The sequence below is a fragment of the Phyllostomus discolor genome, chromosome 5, assembly GCF_004126475.2.
Source record: "Phyllostomus discolor isolate MPI-MPIP mPhyDis1 chromosome 5, mPhyDis1.pri.v3, whole genome shotgun sequence".
Classification (NCBI taxonomy): Eukaryota; Metazoa; Chordata; class Mammalia; order Chiroptera; family Phyllostomidae; genus Phyllostomus; species Phyllostomus discolor.
Window position 1 is genome coordinate 162,884,719 of NC_040907.2, and position 17,671 is coordinate 162,902,389.

At 54.5% G+C, this 17,671-nt stretch overlaps 2 protein-coding genes across 2 annotated transcripts in view; one reads left to right on the forward strand and one right to left on the reverse strand.

Annotated features, from left to right (window-relative positions):
• The window catches only part of HABP2 (hyaluronan binding protein 2), a 33,783-nt gene extending 31,962 nt beyond the window's left edge, over positions 1 to 1,821 (forward strand). The window contains exon 13 of the mRNA XM_028513814.2: positions 1,254 to 1,821. Within this exon, the coding sequence (XP_028369615.2) occupies positions 1,254 to 1,418 (165 nt within the window). The 3' untranslated portion in view covers positions 1,419 to 1,821. The remainder of the gene's footprint in view (positions 1 to 1,253) is intronic.
• Positions 1,822 to 1,976: 155 nt separating this feature from the next.
• Positions 1,977 to 17,671, reverse strand: part of LOC114496792 (nebulin related anchoring protein) — a 65,764-nt gene continuing 50,069 nt past the window's right edge. Inside the window, 14 exon segments of the mRNA XM_036027322.1 lie at positions 1,977 to 2,101; positions 2,681 to 2,812; positions 3,565 to 3,876; positions 5,009 to 5,116; positions 8,479 to 8,583; positions 9,870 to 9,968; positions 10,742 to 10,846; positions 15,589 to 15,617; positions 15,620 to 15,692; positions 15,694 to 15,831; positions 15,833 to 15,901; positions 16,804 to 16,845; positions 16,847 to 16,912; positions 17,256 to 17,360. Of these exon segments, the coding sequence (XP_035883215.1) occupies positions 1,997 to 2,101; positions 2,681 to 2,812; positions 3,565 to 3,876; positions 5,009 to 5,116; positions 8,479 to 8,583; positions 9,870 to 9,968; positions 10,742 to 10,846; positions 15,589 to 15,617; positions 15,620 to 15,692; positions 15,694 to 15,831; positions 15,833 to 15,901; positions 16,804 to 16,845; positions 16,847 to 16,912; positions 17,256 to 17,360 (1,488 nt within the window). The 3' untranslated portion in view covers positions 1,977 to 1,996.

Genomic DNA, 17,671 nt, shown 5'->3' on the forward strand with positions numbered 1-17,671 from the left:
AGAAAGCAGCTTCTTGGATTCCCTAGGAATTTGCCAGGGCTCCACTTGCAGACGTTGGAAATGGACAGTTGTGGGTTTAAAACCTGCTTCTGTCCTTTACTTTGTGACCTTCATCAGTCACCAAACGGCTTAGTCAGCTCAGGCTGCCACAACAAAAGACCGGAGACTGGGGGACTTAAACCACAGAAAAGTATTTCTCACCGTTCCGGAGGCTGGGAGTCTGAGACCAGGGGGCCGGCGTGGTGGGGTCCCTGGGAGAACCCTTTGCCGGGCTGCAGACGGCCGACTTCTCGTTGTGTCCTCACGTGGTTGGGAAGAGAGCGAGCTCCCCAGGGTCCCTTTAACAAGGGTGTGAATCCCATGCTCCACCCTCACGACCTAATCACCCCCCAAAGGCCTCACCTCCGGATCCCATCCCATTGAGGGTTCAGCTTCAGCTACCAGTTTGAGAGTAGCAAAAACATTCAGCCCATCACACGGAAATAATTCTCCCACCTCAGGAGCCTGCGCTAGGAGATGGAATTAATGCATCCGTAAGACCATAAGGCCATGGCTAAGATGAAAAGAGATAGCTCATTAAAAATCCTATCAGTTGCAGCGTGTGGTTGAGAGCCATCCTCTTCCTCACCACTTTGCTTGGAGGTTGAATATAAACCAGGCACTGTTCTATGTGCTTTTCAAACGTTAATCATCCCAAGAACCCTGGGGGTAGGGGGAGTGTTCTGTTGCTACCCACAGTTTACAGTGTGAGAAACAGGCCCAGCTGGCTGGCAGGGGGTAGGCCTGATTTTTTGGACCCCAGGAGAGCTAACCTTGGAAGCCACGGTGACCGTCTAAGCCATGCTGGTTCTGAGCCCCGCCTGCCCCACCCTGTGTGTGCCCTTGGTCCTGGTAGGGCTGTACCCAACCTGGGCACCGGCCCCCAGGTATCCGCTGGAATAAGTCAAGGGCCCCTGAGACTCCCAGTCGTGATACCCGAGTTGCCAATAGTCATGACTGAGCCTGGATGTAAGGGTGTGGCCGTGGCACTGTGGCCCCAGCCCTGGGTCCCCTCCGCCAAGCCCTTGCTGACTCAGGGGCCTGGGCTGGTATTTATTTCTCTCCCTTCGAAGCCTTGAGTCTCGTGAGTCCTAAGAAGAGCCTTGCCACGGCTTTCCAGAGCAGCCCAGCCCATCACCCACCGGCATGCCCTCCTGGGAGGTGGCGTGTCTCCTAGTAGATTCTGACTCTCAAAGCTGCTCTTCTTCCCTTAGGGTGACTCTGGAGGCCCTCTGACCTGTGAGAGGAACGGGACCTACTACGTCTATGGGATAGTGAGCTGGGGCGAGGAATGTGGGAAGAAGCCAGGGGTCTACACCCTCGTCACCCAATTCCTGGATTGGATCAAAACCACCATCCAAAGGGAGCGCAGTTTCTAAGGTGTCTCTGGAGCCTCGGACGAGGCAAGGCCTCGTGGGCAGCAGTGGACAGCCCTCGGAGGAGCCCCCAGGATGCCACCCCACGAGGGGTCCACACTCGAAGCAGAGAGCGCTGCCGCCGGCCTGGGGTGTCCAGGACCCACCATTCCGTCAGGCTCCCTCCCAGTCACCCGAGAACTGGCAGAATCAATTCAAAATATGGATTGTTTGCTTCCTTTCGCACAACGGCACCTTCTAGAAAACCAGGGTTCACTGACTGCCTCCACGCCGGACCTTTGTAAATGCGGGATTTCAGAACGCTCAGCATCGGTCGGAGTCACCTCGGCACCTTTATTCCTCACCCCGGACACTCGAGGTCCACAACAGACCCAGCCCCCTACTTCCAGGCTTTAGAGAAGGGACCCAGAAATACAGCATTCGTGCTTGCTCTCACAGGGTTGTTATTGCAGTAAAGGCAGATGGGAGCACGGGCTGGTGCGTTCCCGGCTCGCCCAAGCTGGAGCCACCCGAGCACGTCTCTGGCGCACTCACGCCCTCTCCAGCGTCTCCCCTGAGACTCCTGGGTGGACACCGCCTGCTCACAGCAGCGGTGCCTTCCTCCGCTTGACGTGCAGGATCTCGGTGGTGTCTGGGTTCACGTCCCCCCTCTGATTGTCTCCAGCCTCCGTAACCTCTGCCCCTCTCTGCAGAAATCAAACACACCTCCTTCAGTCAGAATGCAGCTTCCCACCTGCTCCCACAGGATAAGCTGTCTAAGATACCCCGGGAGCATTTAAAACGCTCACCCACCCCTCCCTCTTCCCCTCCACCACCCTCTTCTAGAAAAAGGATCCTCAAGGCAAGAATGGGCAAGAAGCAAAGCCAATCTCTCCTTTAGATGTGGTGTTTTTCTTCTGAACAAAGTAGGGTTCAAAACCCAGACTGCTGTAGCCAGCAAGTCCCTGACCCTTTCTGTGAATGTAATGAGCAAGCAGGCGGCCCAGCCTGGGCTGCCGTGGCCCAGGATTGATGTAGCCCTGGCAGGTTCGTCTCCGCCAAACTAATGGCTGTGACTTCAGAGAAAACCCTGCAGGACATTTAACCCAGGTGTCAGCCGCCTGGTCATCTCAGACCCGTGGAATTGGGCACCTTGCTCAAGATGCATTGCACACTTCTTTAGAGCCAGCTGGCCTTTGGCCAAACATGAAGTTTGAAGAGAGACAGCAAGCTTGCCTTTCCCCGTGGTCTCACGGACCAGAGCGGGTTTGCACCTCGCTACTTACGTAAGCCCCCTGGAGGCCCCGGGCCCTCGCATTGGCCAGTTCTGCAGCCCGGCGAGCCATTTCCACTTTGTAGGAGCCAGGAGGGGTCCAGCCAATACCTCTGGTCAGGTTCAAGTCTGATTTGTACTTGACCTTGGGGAAAACAAAGGGGGAAGGAAGAGGACTAGGTCATCAGGTTTGGGGGTGGTTTGGCCACAGCACAGAGAGGCTTAAAGGCGGCCGTGAGAGGGAGCCTGGGTTGTTGACTGAGGCCCGGCCCAGTGCGCTGTGGGCCTGGCCAGCCTGTCACTTCCCCCGGCATCTTTCCCTTCACGGGATGGGAGCGGCAATGAGGGCGGTAGATGGGGAGACCTGGTTCAAGTCCGAGCTCCCACCTTAACATGCTCTGGGGCCTTAGAGAAATCACTTCCCTCCTCCGGGCTTCAGTTTCCTCCCAGAGAGAAAAGTGCCAGGGCTGGGCTGGGTAGCTGCCAAGGCCCCTTGGAAACTGGCAGAGCAACCAAGAGCTTGGGCTCTCACATCGGACCAAAGGGGGTTCCTGTCCCAGGTCTGCCACTTACTGGCCATGGGAATCTTGACTAAGTTATGTAACTTCTCTGAGCCTCAGCTTCCTCATCTGTGAAATGGGGCAATAATGGGGTTGTTCTGAGAGCCAGAAGGCACAAAGCTTGGAAAGAATTTGGCACCACAGCCTGGGCCACAGTAAGGGCGGGATAAACAGCAGTAGTTGTTACTATTTCTTCGGGAACTAACATATGAGGTGCCCTGGGCTCTGTCTGAGCCTGGCTCCTCCCAGAGGCAACATGAGCATGAGGTCAAAGCCATCTCCCCGGAAGAGGCACCAAAGGAAATGCACTGGCGGCCAGGCAGGGGGTGCAGCTCACATCACTCTGCAGCTGGTGGGCCTTCTGTGCGTGCTTCAGGCCCAGCTGCTCCGGGTCGCAGGTGGGCTGGGGCAGGGGCTGCCTGTAGCACACGTCGCTGGCCAGCTGCTGGCTCCTCTTGGCCTGGAGGAAGCCGGGCTGGTCCGGGCGGCTGTGGAACTGGGACCGAGTCTTAGCAAAGTCCTTCTTGTACTCGTTGTCACTCTGGAGCCTGCCGACCCTGAGGACGTGCCTCATCCTGGGGTCGTCACGGATGCTGCGGTACCCGATCTGCAGGCCCCGGTCCCGCAGGAAGGCCTCTTTGTACCGGAACTGCAGGTCAAAAGGGCAGAGAGGGGTCTGGGTGCCCACCCCCTCCCCTGCAGGACCCTCAGCAGGAAGTCTACAGTGGGTGAAGGGCACCGCTTTGGATTGAAGTAGACCCACCATCTGCATCTCCCTCTGCTACCTCCCAGCTGTGTGGTTTGGGCCAGTTACTGGGTCTGTCTGAGCCTCAGTTTCCCCATGGGATAAAACAGGAGAATGAACCTACACCCCAAGGGCCATGGAGCAGATTCCATGACATGGGGGATCAGTGTCATGTCTGGCACTGAGTGGTGGCCCCTGGTATTACTGCTGCTGTAATTTGTAGTCCAGCGGGAAGAGACATACACCCATTCTCTCGCAGCTGCTCTTCCTCTGGTTCTTCCCAGCTTTCAGGGACCCAGCCCAGTGCTCCTCAAACCATCTATGGTGAAGGGCCACGCCCGTTCTGGTTGGCTTTTTAATACCCAGTCCATCAAAGCCCAACATGCAGTCCTACCGTGTGCAGCTACTGTGTAAGTGGCACCACATGCATTTGAAAACACCCTAGTTGGCCTCCCCCTGCTCGGCGAGAGGTGTCCACAGGTCACAGGTGTGGGTGTCACATGTCTAATTGCTCAAAATCTTTCTAAATGCTTGCTCTTGACTTCCGTGCGTGTCTCCTTGCGGACCAGCAATAAGTCAGGAGGCCTTCGCCGTCCGTGGTAACAGCTGCCATGGTTTGAACACCAGTTCTGTGCATGACCCTCTAAACCATCCTGTTTCCATCCCACACCCATCCTAGGAGACAAGTGTTAATCCTGTTCCCCAGGTGTAGAAATCTGAGTTCAGGGAATCCAAGCAACTCGCCTAAGACCACGGAGCCAGTTCCTAAGTAACTGAGCCAGGATTTGAACTCACATCATCCAGGGGAAAAGCCCAGTCTCTTTCCACCCCATCACACTGCACGCCAGCTAAGAGAAGGCCCTTTCCCACCGATCGACAAATCCATCACGTGTTAACTGACTTCTAGAAAACAAGGCCTATTTTTTCGTCCCTTTGAAATACTCATTCGGTTTTGGTTCCTGATGGTTTGCCTTTCAACAGAACCAGGGAAACCAGCACAAAACCTACAGGTGATGGGGGTGGGGGTAGGTCTTACATCACTGGCGATCTCCCTGGATGCCCGGGCAGTCTGGAATGGGATGGCGTCCAACCGGAAGTCGTAGCCACCAGCCCGGGTCTGTTCCCAAGAGTTTCTGTAGACTTTCTAGACAAGGAAAACAAAGAGAAAGTAAGCAGGGAGGAACTCCGTGTCTGCCGTGTTGTTGGTTCTCAGCGGCACAGTTTCTAAACACAAACCCTTGCCTTGTGGGTGCCCAGAACGGCAGAGCCCATGGCCCCCCACCCATCCTGGGCCCTCCCCAGCTCTGGGACTGCTGGGGCTGGCCACCGAGGGCTTCAGGTCTAAACACACCCTGAGCTCCAGGCCTGTTCTTGTGGGTCACGGCGTCTGTGGGTCTGGCCCATTGGCCAGAAGCCCCTGCTGGTATCAGAAGCCCCTGCCCACCTCCCTGCTGTGCTGGCATTCACTTTCAGGGCTTTAAGGTTGCAACTTCTAGACGCCAGAACTGGAAGTTCAAGGGCTCAGTTTCTTCCCACATGCTGAAAGGGCTATTCCTTGGGACCTGGTACCCATGTGTCCATTAGCTCCACTGACCTCCTAGGGCCCCTCAGCTGCCTTTGATGCCATGTCCCCCCATCACTAGGAAGCATGCTGCATCCCACCTGCACCCTTGGTGCCTGCACCGAGTAAGGAAAGAGCCTTCACCTGAATTAAACTGATTGTCAAGAGCCTGACCGAGTTCCCGACCCATGGATTTCACATCTTCCTCTTTCAAGTTGTTCTCGCACACCCACTGGGAGTCTGGAATCATATCCCCTTAGTCCTCAGGTAGACCCACATCACCGACGGAGGCATCAAAATCTCCCATGCCTCCATGCAGCCAGTTTTTTTTTTTTTTCAACATAAGGCAATGGCTCTGTGAAAGGCGTCACCCGGAGACCCCAGTGGAGGATCTGTCCTTTGTTCAGCCCCAGAGAAGGGAGACAGCAGGAGAGGCACATCCCCAGCGTCTGATACGGCGACAGCCCCAGCGTGCACCGGCTGCTCGCTCATTCTGCGAGCCACGGCATGTCGGGACGCCCTTCGGAACCTCGCTTTTGTCACTTGGAAATTGAGGTCAAGGTTGGGGCTCTGCTCTGCAGGGGATCCGGTCGGCGGGGGTGGGGGCCAGTGGGGGGGCCGGATTGAGCAAAGGAGCAGTGGCAGATAAAGAGATAAAAACTTCACCCACCCTCCACCGGGGCCTGGAATGAGAGGGGACCACCAAGAGCTGGGCCAAGCGTGATGGATCTCATCATTTCCGTGTCCTGCTGTCCACCTTCTCCTGCATCTTAGCCTCCACCTCCAAGATCTAAGGCCACAAACCAGGAGCCAACTGCCTACTGTGTTCAAGGGTCACTGAGAATCACCAGGGTAATCACCTAATTGGAGGATCTCCAACAGGGCACAAATGATGAGATTTCCTGGGTCACTGTTGAGTTTTAGCAGACGGGGCTGGGAGCCATAGAAAAGGGAAGGGGCATTCAGAAACTGACAGACCGATGATCCTGTTCAGGACTGTGCTTCCTGTCTGGGGGTCCCACAAATTTCAGAGTAGCAAACAGAGTCGAAACACTCATCGTTTCCCGGAAACGATGGGACAGTCAGCGCCTCCCCAACAAGAGCCTGGTCCACACCAGCCCCGGGGGGAGGCAATGACAGCAAACTTCACAGTGTCGGGCTCCAACGTGACCCCACGTCAGCGTCCAGTGCACCCCAGCTTCTGAGTCTCTGTGACTGAGGGTCCCCTCGAGAGCACGCCCCAGACCGGGGTTCCCCCCCGAGGCACCGGCTCCCTTTCTCCAGGTCACTTCGCCCTCCACGCTCTGTGCCTGGTGGTCATCGCTTCTCCCTGAGTTTTTTATTCTGTGGAGGTTTTTGCCTTGCCACTGGGAGTCTTTAGATTCCATAGGCTCTTTGATTCGGAACCCTGGGCGTTCCTCTTCTTTATCACAGTGGGCACAGTTTTGTCCTCGTCCTCACACATTAGAGTCATTTGATTTTTAGTTATTTCGGCTGCCTTACACATCTCAATGGCTTTCTTTGCCCAGGAAGGTCACTTTCCCTCCACATCCTCCGCTCAGAGCACTTGATCCAATTGTGCGTATTCTACACGCCCCCGAAGAAGTGCGCTTTCAAGAGAGGTGCCTGAGTTCTCCATGTCCGCGTGCCCCGGTGGCTAATTTCAGCTCCGGGACTCTGCAGACTGGCTGGCGTCCCTTGTGAGGGGACAGACGCTGCCGTCTCCAGCCCGGGGCGGCTGTCCTCCTTAAGCTGGGCCCCACACGGACCGGCAGTCTCATCCCAGTTTCCCGGCCTGCGTGGGCCTCCCATAGCTCCTCACGCGGAGGCCTGGCCTCCCCATCCTTGAAGCATTAATGAGACGGATGTTTTTTGTTCGAGCTCTGCTGAGGGGGAGGTCCCGCTTCCCCAGATGGAGGTCAGCCCACCAGAGCCGCCGTTCTAAAATTATCCCTCGCGCATCCCTCAAAAGCCTCAAATGGTCATAATAACTCATATTTACAAAGCACCATTGCATTCACCGCGTGGGATCCCACAGGGCTTTACAAATGCAACAAACTAATATACACGCTAACTAGAAGGCGCCTCTTGGCAACCCCTGCAAAGCAGCCGCCTCTGGGGTGAACGGCAGCAGCTGCTCGTCTGCACGGAGCCCCAGGACACAATGGCCAGGCCAGGGAGGGAAGAATGGCCGGCTCTGGGAGGCCCAGCGCAGCCCCAGGCCGACACTCTCAGCCTGTGTTATTCTGATCTGACAGCATCTTTTGATTGTGCCGCCTCGCTACCTGTTATCCCAGGATCATAGCTGTGCCGGCCGAGCGGCCGCCTATTCTATTACAGTCAGGGGCCTCCAACCCCTGCTAACAGCAAGCCCGGCTCAGGAAACAGCATCCTGGTTATGCACGCAGACGGTGCACAGCCATGGGGCCCCGAGTGTTGGAGGCCACAGCCCCGCACACAAAGGAGCGAGTTCTGTTTGGACCCATCGGGCACCAGGGCAGCATTTTCCGAATGGCGGGGTGAGACGCTGTTTCCCCACCATCGCCACCCTCTGCGTGGCCGAGGAGGGGTGTCCAGGAAACACACGCAGCCGGTGACGACACCTGCCTGGGCCAGGCTACCTGGCTGAAACCCAGCACACGACGGAGGCCTTGGCCCCCAGGTCCAGAACCAGAACGTGAGGGCTGGGAGGGGCCACGGGCATCTACAGCTCAGCCTCCTCCCCATTTTACTGTTGAGGAAACTCAGGCCCATCGGGGAACGTGACGCCAAGTCACACAGGCAGTGTGTCCCACTCTCAGTCCAGTGCTCTTTCTGTCCCAAGTCCTCCTTCCCAGGACCTTTGTTTTTAACAAATAAAGCCTGGTTTGGGCACAAACAATTGGACAGAAAGAGGCACCAGCCCACGCCCCCCCCTCACCCCCGTGAATGGCCAGTTCACTCACGTCACTCAGGTGCAGGGCGTTGAGGCGGGCTCTGGTGAAGTCAGGGTGGTCGGGGATCAGGGTGTATCTGTGCAGGGATTCCGCATCTCCCGACCTGTACAGGCGCTGCAGGTAAGACAGGTCAGTGTAGAACTACTCGTGCTGAACACACAGGTGAGGAGTGGGTGGGTCTCCTCTCCTGCCCCGCCCACTCACATGCCCTCGGCGGGCATGGAGCCCAGCCTACACGTGCAGAGGATCCCTCAGGAACCACCTGGTGATGGGGGCCCCACGTGGTCAGGGCCAGGTGAGGTGGCTGCTTTTAGAGACCCTGCTTAACATATGCATGAAGATCTGCTCCAAACAGGCCACCAACCCATGTCCCGGCGGGCCGCACCTGTGTGCTTTACAAACCGTACTGGGGTTGGGGGTACTCCGGAGAGTCTTTGCAGCTGACTGGCGTTCATGCATTCTAATAGTACAATGCCCCCGTGCCTTTGTTATTTAACATTAATAAGTAGACCCAGTAGCTATTGGTCCTTTTATTGCAAAAATACTTCAACATGTGTTCAGAAAGTTAAAGTTTTCATAGTTATCTGGAGACACAATTTTAAGACTCGCTCAATTTCAAGACTCGCTCTTTATCTCAGCTGCTATTTTTAGAGCGGTGGTGTAAGAATGGCAAACAATTTTAAGAAGCAGGGGAGCCTCATCTATTTGCAGAGAGGGAAACTTGGTATGTAATATTCTGATTCTTTCCCAGGCTTCATCTGGGCCGTGACCGCGTGAACGGCAGAGCATCTGGATTCTGTGCGAGGACGGCACAACTCTGCCACATGTGTACCGAGTCAAAACCTTTGACGATTTCAGAGGAATAATATTTAGCTTCCTATGCTTTGAAATAAATATAGGAGAGAGGAAATGGGGCTAACTCATACAGAGAGTAAGGCGGAAAGGAGCTTTTAATATAGCTGTTCTTTTCTTTGCTAACCGGGTTATGTTACCCTTATAACTCCATCACCATCTATCAACAATTAAGATGTATCTGATCTAGTACCTGAGAAGGGGTCATCAATCATATTCAGTATAATTATTGTCATGATTATGAATCAAACCACAATCAGGGGCATTTACTGAAGACCTACTATGTTCCAGACACCTGTTAAAAGCTTCGTGTACTTTTATTTATGAATTCACTTCCTCTTACGAAATGGTGGCCGTCTTTACCCTCCTTTCTAACAAAGCGACTGAGGTTAGAAGAGATTCCGTTACTGGTCTAAGACCATCCAGGTAGTCGACAGAAGGTTGCCCCTCACATCCGTCCCATCAGGAGCCCGAGTTCTTCAGCACTGACCCCTGAGGTTCGCTACCCACTACGGTGCGCCGGGGATGCATGAGGAGAGCACACCCACCTCGCTGCAGTGCATGTAGCTATTCTTGGCATGAAGCAGGTCCGGGGAGTCCACCACCGGGGTGAACCTGATGCTGTCTGGTTTTCTGCGGTATTTGGTCTGTAAGAGGAAGGCAAATTACAATCGAATGTCATGCATTCTTCTGGATGCAGCTTCACCCTACCTGCTCAGTCCCGAATATGCCAACGACATTATCGGAAAACAAGCCTCTCTTCTTGGTGTGCACGTAAGAAGAACCCAGAAGAGACCCAAGCTGCCTCTGTGACAAGGAACATTTTACAGGTTTTTATACTCCCCCAAAAAGGAGGCTTCAAAATACCAGGGCTCATCACAAAAAAATTGGTAAAGGGCAGCATTCAGCATCCATGTGGTTCTTTGGGGACCCTATCCAAGCAAGACCTGTCATTAAGAAGCTGGAGAAAGCAGTGTCACCCGGGAGGAGACCCCAGGGCGAGAATCCCCTGCCATCTGAACGGTGGAGCTCAGTTAATGGAACTAGCCCGGTGCGACTGTTAACACCGTCTGCCATCGAAGAGCCCCCGGGGAACCGGACATGCTGAGAAAACTCAGCAGGTGAGCGGCCAACTCTGTGCCCCGCCCCATGAACACAGCGGGCTGGCCCAGGTCACAGCTGCCACCACGTATCGATGGGGAACCTTCTCACCCATCGTCCATCCCTCACTGCCCAGGAAAGAATCCACCTGAGAGAAAGCTTGTCCCATGTTTGGCGTTGGTTGCAAATGGCCCTGGAAGAACACGGGGGTCCACTTGGCCAAGGGGCCCTCTGGGGACCTCCATCCCATAAGCGGGTTCCCTCTTCAGAAGGGAATTAAGGCGAGGCTGCCGTTGGGGGAGAGTCAGGTCGCCGGTACCTCGCTGATGAGCTCCCCAGCCTTCTTTGCACTTTCTATCTGCGGGGAGCTCAGTGCCAGCCATCCCGTGCCCTTCATGCCCGTCAGGTCTGACTTGTAGCGCACCTGCGGAGAGAAAGGCATCGGCTTTCACCGGGGGAGTGGCTAAGCCTGTTGGGGCCTGTGTCCAAACGCTCCATCTTTTTCGACATCTTCATTCAGAGCACGTTCTGCGTGTCCTTAAATCAAGTTGTTTAGATTTGTGCACTCTGCCAGGAATTAAACAGTGGATCCTACTAAGACGCAGCCAGAGCCCACCAGCGAACCGGCAGGGCTGGAAGCAAAAGCTGAAGACCAACGCGAATGCCCACTCCAAGAAAAGAGCCCGGACGCACTCCAGCCCCAGCACCAGCCCCCGTGATTCTGGCTCACTTTGCAGCCACACAATTGACCCACTGCCTAGACCGAAACCCTTCACACTGCAGTTGATAAAAGCGCTTTGAGCTCCAGGTCAAACCCGGTGTGACCTGAACCAAATCACTTTACCAACATGGGACTCAGTTTCTCTCTGCGATGGCTGAAGGTCGTACCAGCTACTCTGAGAGCATCCAGGGGCAAAAGCCACTCTATACGCTAGATTATTTTTCCTTGTGGTAGTTTTGCAGGGAGTGGAGGGAGCAATGACAGCAGGCCACTAAAGACGGGAACAAACTTAGAGGCAGCTGGCTCATAACGTGTACGCCACTTTAATCTTTCTGCGTCTCGGTTTACTCCTGGTATTCATGGCTTGCTCATATTGCAAAAATAAGCTAAGCTTTTTCCTTTTCTGGTTTTTTCAGTTTAAAGGCTCAGATGACTAAAACTACAGCACCATTCCTGGGAGAAAAAAAAAGTGCTGCTTTAAGACAATGTATCTGTTTAGGAGTCTCCTAAAACCTAACGTTTTTCTCCTGTTCCTGGATCTGCCCGGCACTGCCCTATGATGAGACGGTCGCACGCCGGCTTGTCTTCTCCTCTTTATGAAAATCAGGCATTTTTAAGGATGGAAAAAGACTCTCTAAGGAAATCCAAATTTTGGATCTAAACGAAGTTGACAGCATTTCTCTCATTTAGATATAAGCTCTGCTGCAACGCCAAATATCACTCCAGAAATCGGCCTTTCCGCCTTTTTAGTTCTCTTTCATTTCAGGGTTCACGGCGCTCCTCTCAGCTGGCCTCAAAGAGGGTCCGTTTCTGATCTACTGTCTGCTGGTTAAGGCCCCCGTGCAAATTCGACTCTGCTCTCCAACTGGTGCCGGAGACATCACTCGGGTCCGGGAGCAGGTTTCAAAACCCCATGTCAGTGAGATTGCTTTTTAGACGGCGATCTTTCAGTCTACACCGGCAAAGCTTTTGCCTTCCACTCTGATAAAGAACAGAGAAAATTGGATAAATTTCTAAGTTAGGGAGAATCATCCTACAGGGCCTCTTCACAGCCGGGCCTTGCTCCTTTCATAAGCGAGATGAAGTAGGGAGCGCTCTTTCAACTTGCCTTTTGTTGAGCTGAACAGTACAATCGCAGGTAAGTCAGAAAGCAAGATGCGGGTTCCCCAAAGATCTGACTGCGCCCCAGACTCTCTCACAAATGGATGGTCTATTAATATTTCAGCTCCCAGCCCAGCTTTGACTGCTCGCACAGACCCTGAAAACAACACACCGGCCCCAGACTTCACGATGAAAGCGGGGGAGGGAGGCGGGGAGTCGAGGAGGAGCAGCTACCCAGGGATGGTTCTGGAGAAGGGATTCTAAGATCACAGGAGGCCTACTCGAGCTGCCCCGCTGAATCTGGCATCCCCAAGGGGCCAGCCTCGAGATTTTTCCTCGCACACAGGAAAGCCTGGAAGCCACCTGCAGACCCACACCTGGGGGATCCTGGCACCCCCATTTTGGAGCACTGTGTTGCAAAAGCACAAGCTGTGGATTTCGGTCCCTGGTTTCTAACAAGGGTGCATTAACCACTGCACTCAGGAGGAGGCCAGGGGGAGGGTATATTTGTCATGTTAATAAGAATCATCATAATCACTGCCCTGCATAAGGTGTGTATTGCTTTAGACTCATCTTTTCCGTTCACACACCATCCTGCATGAGAGGGGTTCTTATTTCCATCTACAGGGCAATTTTGGCATTCAGGGGGTTGTTCAGAGTCTCAGAAGAGCCACCAGCTGCTGTCCTGTGGGCATGCCACACCGGGAGCCCTTAAGAGAACCCTAAGGAGCTAGAGCATCTGGGTTTCCTAATCCAGCCACCTGGGGGAGCCAAAGAGCACTGAACCCGGAGTCAGGAGACAAGTGCCCCCGCTTTGCCTCTTATTCCAACGATGGTCTTGAGCAAGTCATTTCCCTGCCAGCTTTTGACCTTGGGCAAGTTACTGAAAATTACAGGTGCCTTAGTTGCTGCATCTTTAAAAATGGAACTAATACTAGCACCTCCCTAGGTATTAAATGAGAGAGTCGGTACAAAGTATTTCAACAAATGCCTGGCCCAGAGTAAGTGTTCCATACACTGTGGAGTCCGCTGCCCACAGCATCTTAGAATCCAGACCCTGAATTAGCACACTTGAACTTTAAAACACAACACACAAAGCGTAGCGTGTGATTTAAAAATTAGACCATAAATTCTCAGATTTTAATGCATCCCCTGTTTCGTAAAATGTCTTAAGATTACCAATGTCCACGTCTCGGGACGGACTTGTCATTTCAGACTGTTTCTCCTACCCTTTTAGTGTTAAAATAACCTTTCTTTTCATAACTAACAGTGACACAAATGGTAGCCTGAGGTTTCTTCTTCAGTAAAATGAAACCCTGACATTATGTTGAGGCTGCCACTTTAAACAACTCGACTGCTGCAGCCTGAAGTCCGAGGCTACCGCCCAAGTGGAAAGCCTCTGTGTTTCTGGGGAAGAGCCAGAGGCCGAGGAGGCGAAGGGACTGCTCAAGGACACACAGCCAGGCAGTGACAACGCTGGGCTTCCGGTGCACACCTTCAGATCTGCTTGGTCCCCCCCACCTCTCCCAGGTGGCCTCCGTGTCTTCCTCAGGAGTCTGTCTTGTCCCCCCCTCCCCCCAGAAGGAGCCTTTGACCAGAGCACCCCAGTGCCACCAGGGGCTATTCTTGGGGACCACAAGAGGGCCCTTCTAGCATGTGGAAGGCCCTTGGGCTGTGCTCCAGTAGCTGTGTGCCCCGTGGGTACCTGATGAACTCCCCTGCTCCACACTCCACTCGATGGTGAACGGCGCTACCCTGTGGTTATTTCAGGAAAGTGTGATTATAACTAGATCATACTCGCTCAATCGCTGCATCACAATCAACCACCGATGACGTGTTTGGAACACCCAGCCTGTGCATAGCCAAACTAAGAACAGTCCCTGCCCGAGGGCAACCAGCACTGGGGGGCCCTGGCCTCGAGAATGCCACCAAAACAGCTAGCACTCATTGCTGTGTTTCTATGGACCAGGCGCCCTGCTGCGCGCTTCATATGGACCAGCTCTCCCCTGAGAACGGGACTGGCAATCAGGTGCAGCTTTGTTCCCCAGGTATAGTCAGTACACTGGGCAATATTTGGAGACATTCTTGATCGTCCCACTTGGGGAGAGGGGAGGACTATTGGTGTCTAGTGGGCAGAGGCCAGGATGGGCCCCCACGACAAAGACTTGCCCAGCCCGATATGGACGACGAGGGTTAACGTGACCACAGTCCCACGGGTTACGCTCTGAAATGACAGCGCTCTCCTCCCGGGCATGCCGCAAGGCCTGGAGGCCCGAAGGTGCCCACCACAACCACGGCACCGTCACTGCCGTGTCCCGGCGGGGGACCTGAGGCCTGCAGCGGCACCGGACGGACCCTGCGGGAGCTGACTCCAGAACCTCGCACTGCAGCCCCGGGCAGGCTGGGTGCCCCCACCAGCCTGCTGCGTGTGCTCGTGCGAGGGGACCTGCTCTTCTGGGCTTCAGTGTCTGCCTCTGAGCTGTTGGAGGCGTGACTCCCCCTCAGTGACAGGATGGTGAAAAATGTGGGTTCTGGAGCCAGTCCCACCTCAACGCCTTCCACGTGACCTCATCTTTAAAACAGGAGTAAGGACAGTCCCTACCTCACAGCACGGCAGCGAGGGTGACGGTGATGGCAGGCAGGCAGTCAGTGTCAGCGCGGGGACAGTGACTTTCCAACCGTCACCGTCGCTCCCGCCATAAATGACCGAGCACCTCTTCTCTCTCAGACTCATCCCCTGCGACGTCCCCCTCACTGACCCGTGGACCTCGCTCGGGCCTCAAGCGTGCTGAGCTGCTGCTGCTCTGGGCCTTGGCCTTGAATGTGCTCCTCTGTCTGCTGAGCGCTCCATCCCTTCCTGCATCTCCGTTGCTCTTGGCTCAAAGGTCACCTCTCCCAGGAGCACCCCATATTCGATCGCAGGTGTGCAAGGTACACGCACACACATTCACACCCTCCTACCCCACTTCCCCGTTCTGTCCGTCTCCGCTGCAGGAGTCACCATCCGGCACACTCCATTGTTTACTTATCACTTTTGTCTCACCCCCACATAGTGGAAGCTCCCAGAGCACAGGATTTGGGGGCTCTTTTTTGTTCATTGTTGACTGCTGTATTCCCAGCACCTAGAATAGTGCATGGTACACAGTAGGTGCTCAATAAATACTTGTTGAATGACAGATTGAATAATTCCAACCTAGATCCCACAGACTGAGCAAGTTGTTGTTGGGGGTAGGGTGTGTCTGAAAGACTAAGGAAGACACAGCGATTATAAATCATACCCAGGTTTGGTGGGAGCAAGGTCAGGGGCTGGTGTGGGACCCCCAAGGGGCTGGTGTGGGACCTACCTCACTCTGCAGGGCATGAGCTTTCTTGGCCAGGCCATCTTCAGGTCCTCAGGCAGCGCCGTGAACTCGTGGCAATGTGTCCTGTAGTCACAGTCGCTGGCCAGGGGCCTGGGCCTTCCTGGCGTGGACCAGGTGCACCATGTCCATGGGCAGGTGGTACTGGGCTCGGCTGCCAGCTGCCTCCCTCCGGTACTGATGCTCGCTCTGCAGCTGGCCCATACGCCGGCAGTGCTTGAGCCGGGGGGTCGTCGCTGACGCTTCGGGGCCCAATCAGCTTCCCTCTCTCCTTCACAAAGTCATGTCTGTAGAGAAACTGCAAGGAGGGCCAGCCGGTCAGAGGCCGGCACACGGCCGCTGAAATCCCATCTGCCTGTTTTCATTGCAGAACCCAGGAAAAATCACCTGTTCTTACGCCGGGAGGTGACGATTACAAGAGAAACCACAGTGAGGTTGGCCCGCGAGCATGCTTCCTCCCCGAGGGACGGACAATCAAAAGCATCCCTCCTTCCTTCCTTTCTAATTACAACCAGACCCTCAGAGCCAACGCAGGGGCCCCGTGCCCCATTCGTGTCCCGTGGCCAAGAGGAATCCATCAAAAAGGGTAAAAAGAAACGTGTCCTATATATATCCATTCCCACTTGGCAAAACATTAAACCCCAAAGACAGGACCCATTCATCTGAAGTCCACATGTGCTGTGACTTGTTTGCAGGAAGGAGAGAGTCACCTTCACGTCCCAAAGCTACGGACGCTATTGGCCGAGTGGCTGAAGGCAGCCGCAAACCCTAACGCCAACGTGGGAAACTACAGAGAGGCAGGAGCGGATGTGCTGGGGCTGCATGACAATGTCTGTTGTGAGTTTTCTTTCCAGTTCTGGGCGGAGGTAGAAAGCAGGCCCTTCCCACATTGGCGGGGGCGGGGTGGGGGGGGGGGGGGACTGGGGAGGGGAACGGTTGCCCAGACATTGCAATTCGAAACAAATCGTCATCTCCTTCCCGCCGGATACCTTTGCCCGAATTAAGCTTCCTGACGAACAAGAGCTTCCCTCCCCTCCCTTCCGTCCAAGAATCTCATTTAGAACTAATATATTCTGCAGGTGACACCCTGTCTCGCACGGTGATAGATTTGCTCTAATTCGGGAAAATCAGCCCCAGACGTTGTTTTACATGAAGCGAACAGAGACTAGGCGAGAGGGAAGGCCGTATCATTCCACTCACATCGCTGGCTATCTCTCCAGAGGCCCGGGCGGCCTGGAACGGGGAGCGCGTCTGTTGTCAGCCTGTAGCCCTGAGCACGGAGATTATGCCAGGACTCCTTGTATTTTGCCTGCCATGGAAACACATGTAGATTTTCTTTTAAAAAAAAAATTACACGAATCCCACGAACAAAGGCTACCCTTCTCATTGTGTAGTACAGTGTCCCAGAATCGATCCCTGACAAGCCAAAGCTTTCTATTTGGCAAAGAAAATCTCATTAGCACACCCACCATAGCGGGCTCTGTTATGGGCGCCACGCATTTGTGAGGAGGTATATTTAACACGAGCATCTAAGAGACACGTTTGTTTTTTAAAGTTCCTGGGGACGCTGGAAGGGTCGCGATGAGATCCCACCGCAGACATGCGGGGCTTTGGGCGTGCTCGAACATCAGCGACAAGACAGGCTCACTTACGTCGCTCAGGTTGGCCGCGTTTATTTTCGCTCGGACAAACTCGGGCAGACCCAGAGTCATCGTGTACTGGTGTCTCACGTCCTCCCCGGCTGCTTTATAGAGGCGCTGAGCAAAACAAGACGAAAAAAAGAAAAGAAAGGAGGGAGAGAAGCAAGGTAAGTGCTGGGCATTTCTGCAGGGCCGGAGGCCCCTCCCTCGTCGGCCGTCGGGGAAAACACATCCGCTAAAGGCCAGTCTGTGTGTCCCGGGGAGTACACCTTCGGTCTGGGGGCAGATGTTTCCTTCAGTGAGGGCAGTCTTCCGTGAGTCACACTGAGTGACATGGAAGGAATGTGTAAGAAACTTCAAGTTGCTTTTGATTAAGGTTCAGGGCGTGTTACCCCAAAACCACGCACCTTGCATGTGGACTAGTTTGA